Below are 17,856 nucleotides of genomic sequence, written 5' to 3'. Positions count from 1 at the left end.
TACACTACTGCTGAGACTGTTGGTAAAAATTGTCACTTTTGTAACACCATGTACAGCCTAAATAATCCCCTAAACATGTTATTTAAAGCAGTGTATATTTTCAATGTTGCTCTGGAAGTCGCATAAAAAGACCCTCTCCATGCTTGATATTATTTTTTCTTATTTATTTTGCATTAACTCATGGCATCCATGTCAGTGCTCTGGTTCCTATTTTTTTTGGTAGTAGTTTGTCTATTAACTCTTAAAATTGCTAGAATTTAACAAGATTCACCCCATAGACTTTAATGGGATTTGCCTCCAAGTTTGGGTTTACCAAATTTGGAGCAAAATTCGTGGAACCCTTGACAAGTCAAACCTGGGCAAATTCACCCATCATTGCTTTATAACCTCATTATACTCATGATCTTTTTCTTGACATATTTCAACCATTGAACAGTTAACAGAATATAATATTCCTGGTGGTTACTCCATATTGATTTTGGCATATATATCTCAGATGCCTTCCCTGAATTATAAATATAAAACAAGAAGGTCTGTTGTGAACGTATGACTAGCAGTATTTCAGATAAAGTTAAAAATATAGAAATGTAATTCTTTGTGAATTCAGCTCTGCAATATCACAACAGTGAGAAACTGTGCACAAAATAAATTAATATTATTTTCATCAGCTGCAACTTGCACACATAAAAAAAATCACTAATAGCCTCTTGGTGTTTGTTTTAACAGGACAGTTGTAAAACAGGACATCCTGACAGCTGGACTAAGAATGAAAAGGAAGGAAAACACAAAAAGGTAAGTGCACTCCATCTGCAGACCTACATTTTTATTTAGACAATTCTTATTTTTCTTCAATGTTTGAACACTTGCATAGTATTTTATTATGGGAGGTTGAACTATGTTGACCTCTATAGAAATATACTCCCCGACCAACCTCCATCATTGTTAGGCCACTATATGGCCAAAACTTTGAGACACATTGACCGTTACATGTATATGAATTTGTTGGACATCCCATTCCAAAACCATGGCATTAATACGTAGTTGCCCACCATTTTGCAGCAATAACAGATCCCACTCTACTAGAAGGCTTTCCACAAGATTTCAAAGTGTGTCTGTGAAAATGTGTGCCCATTTTAACCAAATAATTTGTGAGGTAGGTTGCTGATGTTGGGTGTTGAACAAAAAGACCTGGCTTTCCAGTTCATCTAAACGTCCAGTAGAGTTGAGAGCAGACTTCTGTATGAGGGACACTTGAGTTATCTCACACCAAACCAGTCAAACTTTATGGACCTGTCTTTCTACACAGGGGCGGCATCATTCTGGAACAGAAAAAAGGCCTTCTCCAAACTTATCACAAAGTTGGAAGTGCAAAGCTTTTTAAATATTAATATAATATTTACAGTGTATAAATAGTACCCTTCACTGGAAACAGCTAAACTCAAATATTGTTGGTTTAAGTATAATGTTCAGTTGACCTGAAACGTTTGACCAAACCATCAGCGGGGCATTGTACTTGATGACGCCAGCATGTGTCTGCCAGCCAGAGGCTTTGATAGGACAATTGCACAGATGGAGGAAGCCTGCTAGAGCAAGGAATAAGGTAAGTATTATGCATTATTCCTCTTCCTAAAAACCTAACAAGAATTTAACCCTTGCATTGTGGGGGCCCCACTGCAAGGGTAATTGATTTTTTCTGCCTGGGATGGAACTTTAAGATTTATGAGCAACTTTACTAGTTGTGAACAAGGTAGTTTGACACCAGGGTCATTGTACTAGGACTGAAGTGCAGACTGTCATAGAGCTGTAATTTATATCTCTTAGACTGCTATCGGCAAATAGAAAAGCACTATACTGGATTATGATATGGCAGGGAGTATACCAAAACTCTGAATATTAAGCTAAGTGGAACCATGCATGGATTACAGATTATTCTTAAGGCAGTTATTGAGTGGTTACCATGTCACCACACACTTCAGTTTTGCTCAAAGTCAGTTGTGCCACACCTCACACTTTTGTTTTCTCTTTTACATTTCTTTTGAGCAGTTCAACAAAATGTGAAATGAAAGCAGAAATGACACATACCCACACTGATAGATCATGTATAGTCTGTGATACTGAAATATTTTATATTATTTTTTATAGGATTTTACATGGCAGCTTATAATGGCTTCTCTGGTTGGTGCCCTGGGGTCATCCTTCTTATATGGTTATAATTTATCTGTTGTGAATGCCCCCGCATCGGTAAGTACATTCAATTTATAAGGAATGTATTGTGAAATAAATAATTAGTTAAATATGTAGCAAAAACGGATACTTACACTCATTTACTGCTTGTTAAGTATATGTAAATACTTGAACACCCCTACCCTGGCCACAGGGTCACTTTAAATGACAGACACTGCTGTCTTTTATGCATTGGAAAAAAATTAAGTTTAAAGATATTAACCAGTTGGAAATGGAATGAGGGTGTAGTCGGTGAGATTTTTCTATGAGCTCTGAAGTACACCTCTCCTAACATATCAGAAGTGGTAATACTGTAACAGATTTATCCTCCCTTGTCACTCTCAGTCTATTACAATATATTATTGTTTGTGGTGGGGATAACAGAGGGAAGTGATTTATACGTGTATTAAGCTGAATAAAAAGTGTTATAAAGGAAAAAAAAAATGGGATCCCATACAATGAAGTTTCAATCCATGTATGAATAATGCGCGGACTCACCCAAACTCGAGGGCGGTGTCCTTAGGAACAAAATACACAGATAAAAGAAACCCTGTAAGTAAAGAACTCACTGGAAAAGAAACCCTCAAGAGAACAAAGCTGCTGCTTAAAACACAGTATTTATTGAAAATGACATACCAAGTACAAAACCGACAATGCCCTCCACCCTGCACTATAAAATCATGACAACATTGCCATATAGTAAAACACCCGCCCGGGCACACAGGTACACACTCCACATACACGCGACACACTCTGATAACCAGTGTAATGAAAGAACATAAGGTCAATGATATCTAATTGGGATCAATGGGAGATGAGGACAAAATAATGATTAAGTGTTATGGACATGGAAGTCAATCGAGGATGATGTAGGGACTGGCAGGATCAATTTTCTAAATGGTGAAAAGGGGCTTTATACATGTTGCAGATTCTTGCATGCGATACCAGTGTTGTGGTGTGAACAGGGCACATAAGGAACTCTTTATTTTGTTGTGCCCTTGCAAAATGCATGCAGAAAAACTGACCTCTCTGCACCATGGTTTAAACAAACCCTCAATGTTCAGCAGCAGGTATTATAAAAAAATGTTTAAAGAAAAACTTTTCATACCACGAAAGTGCATTTGTTCTGTATGAATGCCAGCAAAATCAAAGGTTATTAGGCTATCTTCTCTCCATGTTGCATTCATAAGAATAAAGTGGAACATACTGCATTACAGAAAGAGCGGATGATCATAGGAAATAAATGCATACTCCATAGGATCCTCAGATCAATGATTGGCCATAATGCAGGATAATCTGATGATCATGGGAAATAAATGCTAATTCCATAGGATCCTCAGATCAATGATTGGCCATAATGCAGGATAATCTGATGATCATGGGAAATAAATGCTAATTCCATAGGATCCTCAGATCAATGATTGGCCATAATGCAGGATAATCTGATGATCATGGGAAATAAATGCTAATTCCATAGGATCCTCAGATCAATGATTGGACATAATGCAGGATAATCTGATGATCATGGGAAATAAATGCTAATTCCATAGGATCCTCAGATCAATGATTGGCCATTATGCAGGATAATTTGATTCTTCTGAATGTAGAACATCCAACCTGAAATGAAAATAGCCTAGTAAAAAGATGACAGTCCTTCTCACACTGATACAAGCAGGATCCTGAGCACAGATCTTGGTGTCCACAACTGATTGCAAAACTACAGCCAGGGAGATTATCTACAGTGCCATGGGCTGTAAACTTCTTGACAATGCTGTGAACAGTTGGCAACATTAAGCACTGTTAATTGATACAGGTATTATATGAGTGGAGACTTTGAAGTGGGTTTAAGGAGGATTATTCCCCTGGAGGTGAGAAGGAGAAAACATCCATCCATCCATCCATCCATCCATCCACAGATCTGCATAGGATAGTAATGAGAGGAGAGACACCAGGTGGATAATCAGGAAATCACGCTGTGGATACATTCAAAGGAGGTGGTGAACATCAGTGTGTATTTTATCCTTTCAGGATAAACAGCTTGTTTAGCCTATATTTTTGGGCTAAAAATGGAGGTGAGCGCATAATTGAGCTTCATATATTCCGCAATCATTTATATCTTGGATTGAATTCACCCATTTGTACCTATCTCTCAAAAAAGGAGGATTTTCCTTTATTATTGATTTTGGACACAAAATGATGTAATTATGGTATTATTACACCAATATATCTTTATGTCCTAAAGGGATCATTTAAGCAATTTTTGTATTGTTTGGACAATATATTGTAAGGACACACACTGTGTTTGTAGTTTATTTATATTAATATAGGAGCGCAGCACAGTTGTTTGATTTTATATAGAATTTTACACTATTTATGAGTTGGTGTGGTGTGTTTGCGAACCTATTTGTGCATATTTAATAAGGTGATTTAATTTTATCACTTTTGATTCAAGACACAATTTTTTCAATTTTTTCAATTTTTTATTTTTAATTTTTATTTATTATTTGTATTCACTATTATTTAATAGAAATTCACCATATTAGCTCACGAGTAATAATTAGCACTTGATTGAAAATAGCCTAGTAACCTTTTTATTTTGGTCACATTTGCACAGAATGAATGTACCTGCAGTTTTGTGGCACAAATAACTCTGCCAGTTTGTTTTTTTTGTACATACACTTCCACGTGCTTATATCTACTATACATGGCTACTTTAGAGTGTAAATCTACTCTGGTTGCACAACCTGGGCTTCATCTATATCTAGGCACCAGGTTTCCTAATTGTAGGCTTTTTTGTTAGATCTTCTATTGGTAACTTTCTTTCAGTGCAACACAGAGTATATCAAAGACATGAAGACCTTTTTTAGTAAACAGTGCAGATTCAAGGATAAGGGAAAAATACAATTAACCGATTTTAGAATTTACTACAGACCTGTACAAGTTGGATTCTAATTAGCTTCTATGGGTACAAAATATGCGCTATTTTAAAAAAAATATATACATGTAAACAAGTTAGTGATATGTGGACAGGTTCAGAAAAGCTTCTGCTCTCTGCTTGTTGGAGAGCTCTAGCTTTTGACTCAGCGGAGGGCTTGCTGGACCTCGGTGTAGAGACCACTGCTTCCACACACAGAGCAAGTGTTTGCACCTGTAATGTATTCAAAGCGGTTCTTTGCCATGTTTGAGAAAAAAATTAAAAGTCATCAACTGCAAATACTGTAGCTGCTGACTTTTAATAATGGCCCCTCACCTGTCCATGGGTCCAGTGCTGTCCTCACCCAAACTGGTTCCTTGCTGGTCTTTGGGTCACCAGCACCTGCATGTATACTGTGGGCAGCTGGCTGTAATCCATGCGACTTAACAGCCGGCTCCCCACTGCGCATGTGAGAGTGGTGCTGGGCTCTGTAAATGGTCCCACAGCCTTCTGGGAACTGTGACATGTCCCAGAAGGTTGCGGGAGGACGTCTGGTGGATCGCCATGGTGAAGTGGGAGCAGGTACCTGTCAAAACCACTTCACCCCCCCAAAAAAAGTGCCGAAATAGAAGGAGGGCATAAAGTGGAATTTCCCTTTAGAGTGAAGTTCCGCTTTAAGTCAGTGACATGTGGACAGGTGTTTGCAAAAGTGCAAAAAACTAAGACATAAGTACAAAGAGCAAAACCGATAGCACCCAATCAGATTCTGCCTTGCTTCAGTAAAGTGAATTCTAACTGATCATTATGGCCTACCACATGCATTTTGCTTATTGTACTGTTTGTTTAATAAGACTGTTTGTGTTTGTTATTTGGGATCTGTATTAGTTTATGAAGCCTGTATGATACAGTAGTTCACTGTGTTATAATATTATTATGGCTTACTGATGACTCACTGCACAAATGGGTGATTTCATAGAAAAGACAGTGAAATAGTGTTTTAAGACTCTATTATTAGATCTTTTTAACAAATCCTGTGTGGATGAATTTAGAATCACAGAATCATTCCATTCTCATAATCCTTTTGCTTTTAGAGGAAGTTAATGCGTTGTAACCTTAAAATGCGGTCTCCCTCCAAGCTGGCATCTAGTTTTTGTTTTGCAACCCTTTCAATACTGAATAGTGCCTAAGCACATTTCTGAACTGAAACATTGCTTTGTAGCACTAAGCCCATTGGCAAAGGAAGCAAGTGTGTATATTTTTTACATGCTGGTACCTGACAATAAAGAACTTATAGTACATACATGTCCTTCAATAGTCCTTACTATGCCTGTTGATTGGTGTGTTCTCTCAAGCACCTAACTGCTGCAAAACTGGTTTGTGGACTTCCCTCTTGTACAGAAGAACTACCGTACTTCTTCCTTCTCTTGAAATGGGTGTTCCAACAAGACAACGACCCCAAACACACCAGTGAACGTGCAACATCTTGGTTCCAGACCAACAAGATTGACGTTATGGAGTGGCCAGCCCAATCCCCGAATCTTAATCCAACAGAAAACCTGTGGGGTGACAGCAAAAATGCAGTTTCTGAGGCAAAACCAAGAAATAGAGAAGAACTGTGGAATGTAGTCCAATCATCCTGGGCTGGAATACCTGTTCACAGGTGCCAGAAGTTGGTTGACTCCATGCAACACAGATGTACAGCAGTTCTCAGAAACAGTGCTTATACAACGAAATATTCATTAAGTGATTCAAAGGAAAGCAAAATCTTCAAACATTATTCAGTTTATATAGTGAATGTTTGAGTTTGTAAAGAATACAAACACTGCTATTTTTTTGAACAGTCTAATATTCACTTTTCTTCAATTTTTTTAGAGGAACAACACAAATTTGATATATTTTTCTTCATGTTTTGATTTGGAATAGAATGTGTAGTGTTCCCAATGCATTTGTGTGTATGGAAATAAAAGCTATTAGAAAGATTTTGAGCTTTATTCACTTTTTTCAACACACTGCTATTATTTAGAACACAACTGTATATATCTCCAAGGTGGCCACTAAAATCTTAAGAAAATTCTCTCCCAAAGAAACCGTCCCTCCCAAAATGGCCCCTGGAGTCCATGGTATTATTCCAACGCCGGGCACCTCCTTGCATCAGTTGTTAACAGCACAGCTCTGAGTAGCCACTCGCCTAGAAGTCGAAGCAGTTTTTAAACTTTGGAAAGAGCAGAGAAGAATAAAATCACCTTTCAGGTTTTTATTTCTGTGACCATACTGCAGAAGCTCACCCTCTCTTTGTGTCCTGGTGACTATTATCAATGGGACAAAAAGTGATGGGAAATCCAAGATTTTACGGAAAAGGAGGTGAAAAGGAAATGTTCAACTAGGAACACTTGTTGTTTGGGCAACTAAGAGAAATTTTCCCCTCACTTTTGGCGAGATATCTTACTTCTTCCTGTGTTTCTGGAACAGGAAGATCCATTCTTCCCATTAAAATAAAATGACAGAGATTTTAATACTTTATCCCCAAAAAAGTTATGCCTGTAAGATAATTACATTTTTCTAGCTTAAATTTTCCGAAACCCAATAATAATGTTCATTGGGGCTATTTTTAAATGTGCCTAGAATCCATCTTTAAAAGTAAGTATATTTATTTTCATGCTGTATGTGCCTATTTATCCAGCACACGCTTTTGTATTTTAACGATACAAGTCCAAATGACCTTTAATTGAAATAAACAAACATATGTTTGCATACTACAGTTAGCAAAGATGCATAGCCAATGTATAAGATATCATAGGAAAATTGTATTACTGCTTTAAATTACATGACATCAGGGGCAGACTGACAACTCATGGGGCCCCCAGGCAATAGGGGATCATGGGGCCCCTGTGTCCTTGCCCAAACTCAAAAAAGCCTATGAAAAAGGTACCAGGGGTATCTCATGGGGCCCCCTACTGACCCCGGGCCCTTGGGAAGTGCCCAAGTTTCCAAATGGTCAGTCCGCCCCTGCATGACATCTTACAAAAATACATAAGTCATGTTACTTTACAGTAATTTTCCACTCTATGGATTGTACTGATTGGTAGAAAAATGAAGGTATGACATCCTGCACGAAAATATACAGTTTATGTTCCCATGTGTTGGTTAATTTACTATTCTATTGATTTCTGCAACCACAGAAACTTGTATCAACATACTACAAAATGTAAGTGTATGATTCCTCTCTGGGCTTACCAGCTAATACATGGATACCAGAGATAGACTCACGCCAACCCTCTGTGTATAGCTGTATAGCTTTCTTCTGCATTAATGTTTTTGAAACCCTTGCAATGAACTTCTCTTATCTGGTCCCTTTTTAAATCTGTAAAATACACCAGTAAAAGTGTTTTGTTAGATCTGTTTGATAAATGCAAGAATATCTGCTGATTCTGCCAGAAATAGTGTCAGCTGACAACTTCCTAAGCTCATCAGCTCCCAGTTATTTTAGGACTACAGAAACCCTTCCTTTTATGATAACGAGAAGAGGAGAGGGGTAGATTTTTGTAGTCCTGTCCTATGGTTGCAACACTTCTCCATAGATATAGTACTATACTTTTTTGTCTAAGTAGGGGTCCCAGTACACTCCTGTCCCCCCTACTAAGTACCACCCAACACTGCCCTGCACCCCCAAGCACCGCTCCTCCAGTCCCCTAAAAAGCAAGAAACCAAATTATTATTCAGCCATTGATATATGTAAAGTGTTGCATAGTAAACACACCAGCTGCACACTTCCCCATTCTAATCTGGTGACCAGAGGCAGACTGACCATTTGGAAACTCGGGCACTGCCCGAGGGCCCAGGGTCAGTAGGGGGCCCCATGAGATACCCCTGGTACCTTTTTCATAGGCTTTTTTGAGTTTGGGCAAGGACACAGGGGCCCCATGATCCTCTATTGCCCGGGAGCCCCATGAGTTGTCAGTCCGCTCCTGCTGGTGACAGATCTTTCCGCACAGCTACTGCCACCCTGCCATTAGCTGGCCCAGCTGCTTGCATCTCATTGGCTGATGTAGCTTCTAAACATACCATTGGTTGGCCCAGCTACCTGCCTGCTATTGGCTGACCTGCTTTATAACTCATCAGGCAGAGGGCAAGTGTCAGGAGGTGCCAGTACTGAGTAACTGCATGTTCCGGCAGAAAAAAACCCTGTTAGTGAGTAAGCATCATCACCCTAGGACAGGATGTGTGTTGCTGGCATGATCACCACATGAAAATAAAGAGATAAAAAAACTAAAATAATTAAAAATACAGCCATCACATCTAAGGACTGGTATTGTGTATCTACAAGGGTTCTTCAAAAAGTTTCCGTGCTTTTTTAACTCTAATATTTACGTGTGCAGAAATGTTTTGAAGATTGTTATTCTTAGGTTTAGATTTGCTTTAAAAGAGAAGTATGTTTTTTTTTTAAATCATACTTCCGTATGTAGATTCAGCATTGATCCATTGCGGCATCTGTTCCTTTTGGCTCTAAGGGTAAGAACTGAGTGATCAAACACCGCTGATCACTCAGTTCTCCCTGCTCTCTGAGCAGAGATCTGGGACTGTCAGTCACTGGTTGGCTCAGGCTCTCAGCAGCTCGTTGAGAGGCTGAGGCAGGTGCCGATCCAGGCTCCTGGGTGGATTCCAACCATATGGTTGGGATCTTTCCTCAGCCTGGACCAGCTAAGTGACATCAGTCGACAGCAGACTTTAGCCTGCTGTTGGCTAAAAGTGGTTAACAGGAATGCAGACCAAACTGCACTCCTGTGATCCACAGTACAGCCAAATGAGCTTAGGCTGTACTTCTCCTTTAACTGATCTTCTACCATTAACTGCTCAAATCATGACAACTGCTCCTTGTTTCAAATGTTAAAAAAGACATTTGATGACATTTTAAGAAAGGAATTATGTGCTTGAGATGAATGTTTGTTGTTACATTTTCACTAAAGGAAAGGACACCTAAATACCTGACTTTTTTGTTGTAACAAAATGCAATTTCAGCTAGTCCCTAAGTGCATCACCTGCAACGTGAACTTTGGAGAAAAGAAATAAAGAGGTTATCTGCACCCTGAAGTAGTAAGGACAAAGAATTTATCAGTGTCTCTAAATGACTGATGTTTCGCTGTAGGTGAACCATAGAAGAGTAAAATAAATATTATGTACTCATTGTTTTATTATCTGTTAGTAGATTGTAAGCTGTAACAGGCTAGGTCTCCCTGGATCTCGTTTCCTGTTATGTTCTTCAGTACTGATGCCGAAGTAGAGTGGGCAAATAAGTCAGCTAGAAGATTGCTTCTTCTTGCCCCTAGCAACTTTGTATGTAGTGCACACTGCCTGCGGCACATGCACAGGGCAATATACACTCCAGCTTACTGCAATGCAGCTGTATGTACGGAATGATGTAACTCCTGTGTGCGTGCTCAAGAGTGACGTCATCAGTCGCTGTCCTGTGGAAGATGCCAGATCCAGGAAAATGCCAGTAGAAGATGTCAGCAGCAGTGACTGAGCGGTGAGGGAAATTGCAAATGTCACAACACTGAAGGAGTGATCTCCAGAAAGAATGTGTGACAAAATGTCCAAAATGTTTTGCATACTTACACATTATGGCAATAGCCCAGCAAACACTATGCAGTAAATTCTCAAGTCAAAATGGAGAACTAACTCTTTGAGGTGTATATTGTGAACACAGTCTAATTGCTATGATTCACTTTAGTACAGTTGTACTGTAGTCCACCCACTTTGTTGGTATACTGTGAAAAAGGGGTGGACTGGGAACCATTGGCCTGGGAGGCAAACACATCCAATTAGCCATTTTATCATGCTAGCAAAAGTTTCCTAGATGCAAAGATTGCAAACATGATTGGTTCCCATTATAAACCATGGCCGCTGATATAAAACCTATATTAACTGGGATATATATATATTCAACGGTCAACTGTTAGTGGTATTATAACAAAGTAGAAGCAACTGGGAACAACAGCAACTCAGCCACAAAGTGGTAGGCCATGTAAAATGACAGAATGTAAAATGACAGAACGGGGTCAGTGCATGCTGAAGCGCACAGTTTGCAGAAGTCACCAACTGTCTGCAGAGTCAATAGCTAAAGGCCTCCAAACTTTGTGTGGCCTTCAGATTAGCGAAACAACAGAGCTTCATGGAATGGGTTTCCATGGCCGAGCAGCTGCATCCAAGCCTTACATCACCAAGTGCAACGCAAAGTGTCGGATGCAGTGGTGTAAAGCAGGCCGCCACTGGACTCTAGAGAAGTGGAGACATGTTTTCTGGAGTGATAAATCACGCTTCTCTGTCTGGAAATCTGATGGATTTGTCTGGGTTTGACGGTTGCCAGGAGAACGGTACTTTCCTGACTGCATTGTGCCAAGTGTAAAGTTTGGTGGAAGGGGGTTATGGTGTGCGGTTGTTTTTCAGGGGTTGGGCTTGGCTCTTTAGTTCCAGTGAAGGAAACATTTTGGGGATGGCCCCTTTCTGTTCCAACATGACTGCGCACCAGTGCACAAAGCAAGTCCATAAAGACATGGATGAGCAAGTTGGGGGTAGAGGAACTTGACTGGCCTGCACATAATCCTTCCCTCAACCCTCCAGAAGACCTTTGGGATGAATTAGAGTGGAGACTGCGAGCCAGGCCTTCTCATCAGACATCAGTGCCTGACCACACAAATGTGCTTCTGGAAGAATGGTCAAACATTCCCATTGACACACTCCTAAACCTTGTGGACAGCCTTCCCAGAAGAGTTGAAGCTGTTATAGCTGCAAAGGGTGGGCCAACTCAATATTGAATCCTACGGACTAAGACTGGGATGCCAAGAAAGTTCATTTGTGTGTAAAGGCAGGTGTCCCAATACTTTTGGCAATATAATGTATGTGTGTGTGTATGTATGTGTGTATATAATATATAATATATAATGATTAAAAAGGAGATTGTAAGGGTACTTTTTGATCTGAACACAATCCTTTTTTTGTAATAAAGATATGGACTCACATAATATCCAAATAAAATCGTAAATAGAATGCCATCATCACAAATTATTCTTATCATTTAGCTTCCCTTTAGTCCTTCAGCTTCCCTTAAAATCATTCCCAAGTGAGCACCACTTATTTCACAGATTTGCATTCTTCCAGAGTTGACTTCCTTTACAGTTCTCTGTATTCAATCTGCATCTGAAAGCCTCAATAGAAATCAATGCTAGAGGACTACCCTCTATAATGACACCTTAATTGTGGGTCTGAACAGGAGTAGATAGTTACAAAATGCACAGCAGCTGTCACTGGCTGTAGGTCCCACTCTGAATGAGGTGTGGAAGGATAAATATCACCACCCAGGGCAATCGGTCCAACATATATATTTTTGTAAAGGTAAATGCCCCCCATCCTAGTCCTCCTCCCCTAGCTAGTGACGTGGAAACCCCTTTTGCCTCTATGTATTATATACACAGCTCCAAATCAGAAACAAAACAGAAGAACAAATGGAACACTGGTTTCAGATTTTCTGTGGGTAGGGAAATTGTCCCTGGGCACACTGGCTGCAGTTTGGCAGTACTCCTCAACTCCATCTAAATCTGCTAGTACATCTAACTATCCTCTCCCCAGACTGGAAATCCTTCTGCCCAAAGGTGAAGACACCCTACAGGCAGGTGTCACGATCGCTGCATCAGACCCCAGCCCTTCTCACCAAACTTGTGACCGAAAGACTAGCCGATCTAAAACCACGATGTCACGTGTGTAATATTGTCACACCCAGCTGCACCCTGCACACCGATTTTCCAGCTAATTGGACCACGATCGACGTACCGGCAGCCTGAATGCGATTGTTACTGGGTCAGGTTTATTATGCAATTAACCCTTCACACTGCCACCACCTCCTTTTTATACAGAGAAAGAGGAAATTCAGCAATACACTAGGATGATTGGTTAACCGTCAGTATCCCGCTATCTCTACAGACCGGTTATACAGAGGGTTAAATACTCATAGTAGCGCTCTCCAGCGGCAGGGATTCGTAAGTTACATTCAGGAGCTATAGAAATAGTTCAACACTTTTAGAAAGTAAGATTTATTACCAAAAGGTTAAAAGGGTGCAGTAAAAATATTTAAAGAAAGAAGATATAACCAATATATATATATATATATATATATAAATATACAGAGCATAACAGCACAGCAAACAGATAACAGGAGTTTAAAGGGTTAAAGTACTTGTCAGTCAGCCTTGGTTTTAAGCAGCTTCAAGTCTCATGACCAAAAGGATGCTTTGATCTCCCACTGTTTCGATATTAAGGCAGGGAGATCTTCATTTCTCTTTCTCTGAGAGATGTTGCACGCAGAAAGTCCTCACTTCTCTGACTACACACAAAGCATAACAGCTTCTTTTTCTACACAAAATCAACTGGTATCTTCCTACCACGGACAAGCCAATCCTTATTTGGCAAAGAATTGTTAGGCAGGGGGCTCAGCATTACACGCTGATCGCATTCCTGAGGGAGGGGGAATGAGGGGATACCTGAAGACTTCTTAATACAGTGAGAGCCTGTGCCTGGCTCTTGTATGCACGACTGTGGATGGATGGACAGAAGGATGTTACTGGCCAGATCGCCAGGTTATAATAAAAGGAAAAAAAGCCTAAAATAAGAAAAATAAAGCATCCACCACATTTAAGAATTGTTAAGCAGAAAAATATTACATTTTTGTTTTTGGGCTTAATATCACTTTAAGTATAAACAATATATTTAGCATGGCTAAATGTGCAGTACGGCAATAATAGTATGACAATAGTCATCTTGATGAATTATGTGCTATGGTTCCATATATACACTATATACTTGTTGGTAAAGTTAGTTGACATGACTGTTTAAATCTGAATAAAATGGATACTTTGAAATCTCAGTTTTCCTTCTGTTAACAGTAGATTTGTAAATTGGTTTAGATGAGTGGAGCTGGGAAATCAGAGCTTCCTTGCTCATAGATATAAGAATCCTATGGGTAGTTCAGCCTTCTGGCACATACACCACAATTTGAAATATCACTGTTGGGAATACAACAGCATGTACTATATAGTATTGTGTGTTAATATCACTTGACCAGTAGATGGCACTGTAACACTAAGGTTACTAGTTGTGCATATGTGTAAAACCTGTTGGTTCTCTCTCTTCCTATTCTCTCTCTTCCTCTCTTCAAAACCAAGATGTCTGCTGAAATGTGTTTTGTATGTTTGCAACTTAAGCCACACAAGTAAAACAGAGTTCTGCCTCATCACTAGCTAACACTGTCTTCTCTAACACATAACCAACAATCACAACATCCTGTGTACATCGGGAGCTGTGCAACTGGTGCTATTCTGACCACGTGCACTACCACGTCTACTATTTCATAATGGACAGAAAGTTAGAACAAAGAGCAAATGTGAAATTCTGCGTGAAACTGGGCAAATCTTCCACAGAGACATTTGACATAATTCAGCAGGTTTACAGCAATGCTGCAATGAATCATTCAAGGTGTTTTGAGTGGCACGCACGCTTCAAGAGCAGAAGGACATCAATGGAAGATAAAAAATCAGGAAGACCTTCAATGAGCTCAACCCCTGAAAATACCCTGTTACCAATGATGAAGATCCAGCTCAAAGTTCACCATTTTGACAGCATTGCAACGTTGTCTTTTGGCACACTGACTTAAGAAGGTCGGTGCTCCCTGTGACTGTGCTTGCAGCCTTGTGCTGTCATCTGTTGGCGTGTCACAACACTTGTCTCAAAACCTTTTGATACCACCTTGTTTATGTAAATTGTGATTTCCACATTTTAAAGGGTAAGTATCTCAGATTTTCAGCACAGAATATTAGGAAAGGTGTGTAAGGGAGGCCGGTATATTTGTAAGAATCAAGGCAGGTTCACTTTGAGGAGCCACTCTGATTTTTCAATAGTGAAACCAAACAATATAGGAAAGAATTACGTAAAGAATCAGTAATATTTGTGGTATGTATTTCTTTATGCTTGATTTATTTAGGCACTAAAATGAATGGCTTTGTTCCTTTGATGATAATAATAATAATAATAAATTTGATTTTTATTTACTATACAATGCTTCTTTCTGTTCTCACATACAGTACATACGACAACTGTACAATGAAAGTTGGTCGCAGAGGTATAATCAAACCATAAGCGGTAACACTATCTCCATTCTATGGTCGGTTACTGTATCAATCTTTGCCATTGGAGGTCTTGTGGGGGCATTGCTTGTTACGCCAATGGTGAACCGACTTGGCAGGTAAGTGCAGGAATGTTTTAATGAATTCAAAAGACTAATTTAAAAATGTAAATAAGTGAAATAACAATCTGCGCAGTTTAAACTTTGATTGCAGCTAAAATATCCACAAGTGTTTTCCACTACTCTTCAAATAACATACACAATATATATATATTGTTGAGCAATCTAAACTAAAAAGTGTGTTACCAATGTAAACACAAATAAATGATAACATTGTGAAAATAAACATCTACAAAATAAAAGGTCAATATATTGTAAAGAAATGAAAATTCCTCCACCACCATGCCGTAAAGCGAATGTTTGTTTTCAGCACGTTCTTATAAATTCAGTCAACCCAGTGCTCATATCATGCGCTCACCTCAATCCATTGACCTTAATACAAAATTAAGGTCATATGTGCTCTTTCCGTACGATGGGCTCATAGACTTTTACTCCTCCACTGGCCTTTATTCTCATCTGGCAGTGTCACACAGTCAGGGGAATGACATGCATAATAAATGGGACCAAAATAGCACTCTCTGCATAATACATATTTATTTAAAACTCCCAATAAAAAAACTCACATTTAAAAAGCACCCAAAGCGCCATCTTCTCAGCTTTGCAAAAGCATGGGTTCAATGAATGGTTCTTCTCACCACTAACACTATTCATCAGCATAGCTCCTGTTCCTATACGCATTACACCCACATAATGAGCTTCATCAACATGTCCTACTGGGCTTCCTTCCACAATGCCATAAAGAAGGTTTCACAGATAAAGCCACAGCTGGTGACACCCAGTTTCCAAATTGTAGGAAACCATTAGCTTAATGTGACACTATCATTTTGCTTTCCAAATGCTTTTGATCCAATATGGGCTGAACTCTCATTTTGCTTCTAGCTTACTGACATAAAAGTGTTTGGGGTTATTAACTAGTTCTTGATCGCACCTTTCTCTGCTGGGTTTTCCATGTCACTCTAACAACAATTGGTTGGCTTTTGTTAGAGGATGCCAATTATTTTTGACCCACCCATCTGGGTTTTTCGTGGGCTCAGGTTTGGGTGTTTCCAGGAGCAGGTTCACAGGTAACTCACCTCTTTCTCTGAACATCAAAAGGATTTGCATGTAGCCCATGCCCCGTGTGCTATCTGGTTGTAGGCCCATAATTGCCTACATATTGGGGCCAATGTCCCCAATGCTCCTATTCTAAGGAATGGATCATGCCTAACAATGTTCGGTTGAAACTGCCGCATAACCAGGGCTTTTTTTCTCAAACAATAGGTGCAGGAACTCTCCCTTTCCAAGTCACTCCTTGTCTCCGGCCCCGACCCACTTTCAAGCACTGTACCTTGGTTTCACCCCCTTCCAGTAAGCCCATTTAGAGAATGCAGGCCCTTTACCACCTGCCGCAGTTTATAAATTTTTACTACCTACAGTTGCACCATGCAGTTGTGGCCCAAAATATCCAAAACAATCTCCCTTTCTCTCCCATCCCAATTTTTAGTACTCTGCAATGCAGCTCAATACAGAAAGGCATGAGATCCTGTTGCTTTTCTACCCTGCTTTCCATTTATTTGGCAGCATATCCTTGCAAAGTGAAGGAGCCCTGGGAATTGGATGTGGGGGAAATAATGGGTGATCAGTGGGAACTGGTGCTGGAGGCAGTACAGAATATTTAATTAAACACTTCCCAGAGCCTCTCACAACTATACATTTTGCTGAGAGTACATTATACACCCTCCACATTGTTTAGAATGGGGCTCCTTCCTGATGCAGCCTGTCCTAAGTGTAGTAGAGACCACGGTGATCTAATTCATGTGCTATGGTGCTGCCCTAAGCTGCATCGATACTGGGAATTGATACTTACTACCATAAACCTAATGTTTCAATGAACAATACCTTCTGATCCGAGGTGCTGCCTCTTAGACATATTGCATGATAATGTGGTTATGGACAATGAGGCAATCTCTAGAGCATTATTTCAGGCAGGTAGAGCAATTTTAACCACTTGCCCTCCTGAGGATTTACCCCCCTTCCTGACCAGGCCATTTTTTTGCTTTACGGCGCTGAATTACTTTAACTGACAATTGCACAGTCATGCAATGCTGCACCCAAATTAAATGTACGTCCTTTTTTTCCCACGAATAGAGCTTTCTTTTGGTGGTATTTGATCACCTGTGCGTTTTTTATTTTTTGCTCTAAAAAAAGACCAATAATTTTAAGAAAAAAAAAAACACAATATTTTTGACATTTTGCTATTAAACATATCCAGTAAAAAAATAAAAAAAATCTAATTTTGTCATAAATTTAGGCCAAAATGTATTCTGCTAAAAAAAATCCCAATACATGTAAATTAATTGGTTTACGTGAAAGTTATAGCCTTTACAAATGGAGGTATACAGTATATACTGTGATTTAAAAAAATTTTTTTTACTAGTAATGGCGGCCATCA

At 39.5% G+C, this 17,856-nt stretch overlaps 1 protein-coding gene across 1 annotated transcript in view; it reads left to right on the top strand.

Annotated features, from left to right (window-relative positions):
• The window catches only part of SLC2A9 (solute carrier family 2 member 9), a 424,638-nt gene that overhangs the window by 9,241 nt on the left and 397,541 nt on the right, over positions 1–17,856 (top strand). The window contains exons 2-4 of the mRNA XM_089677407.1: positions 727–792; positions 2,143–2,241; positions 15,265–15,425. Coding sequence (XP_089533533.1) covers positions 727–792; positions 2,143–2,241; positions 15,265–15,425 — 326 coding nt within the window. The remainder of the gene's footprint in view (positions 1–726; positions 793–2,142; positions 2,242–15,264; positions 15,426–17,856) is intronic.

The sequence above is a fragment of the Staurois parvus genome, unplaced genomic scaffold, assembly GCF_062004578.1.
Source record: "Staurois parvus isolate SC_StPar_1 unplaced genomic scaffold, SC_StPar_1.0 ptg000186l, whole genome shotgun sequence".
NCBI lineage: Eukaryota > Metazoa > Chordata > Amphibia > Anura > Ranidae > Staurois > Staurois parvus.
Note: the sequence above shows the minus strand (reverse complement) of the source record. Positions and strands in the feature narration are given on the sequence as shown.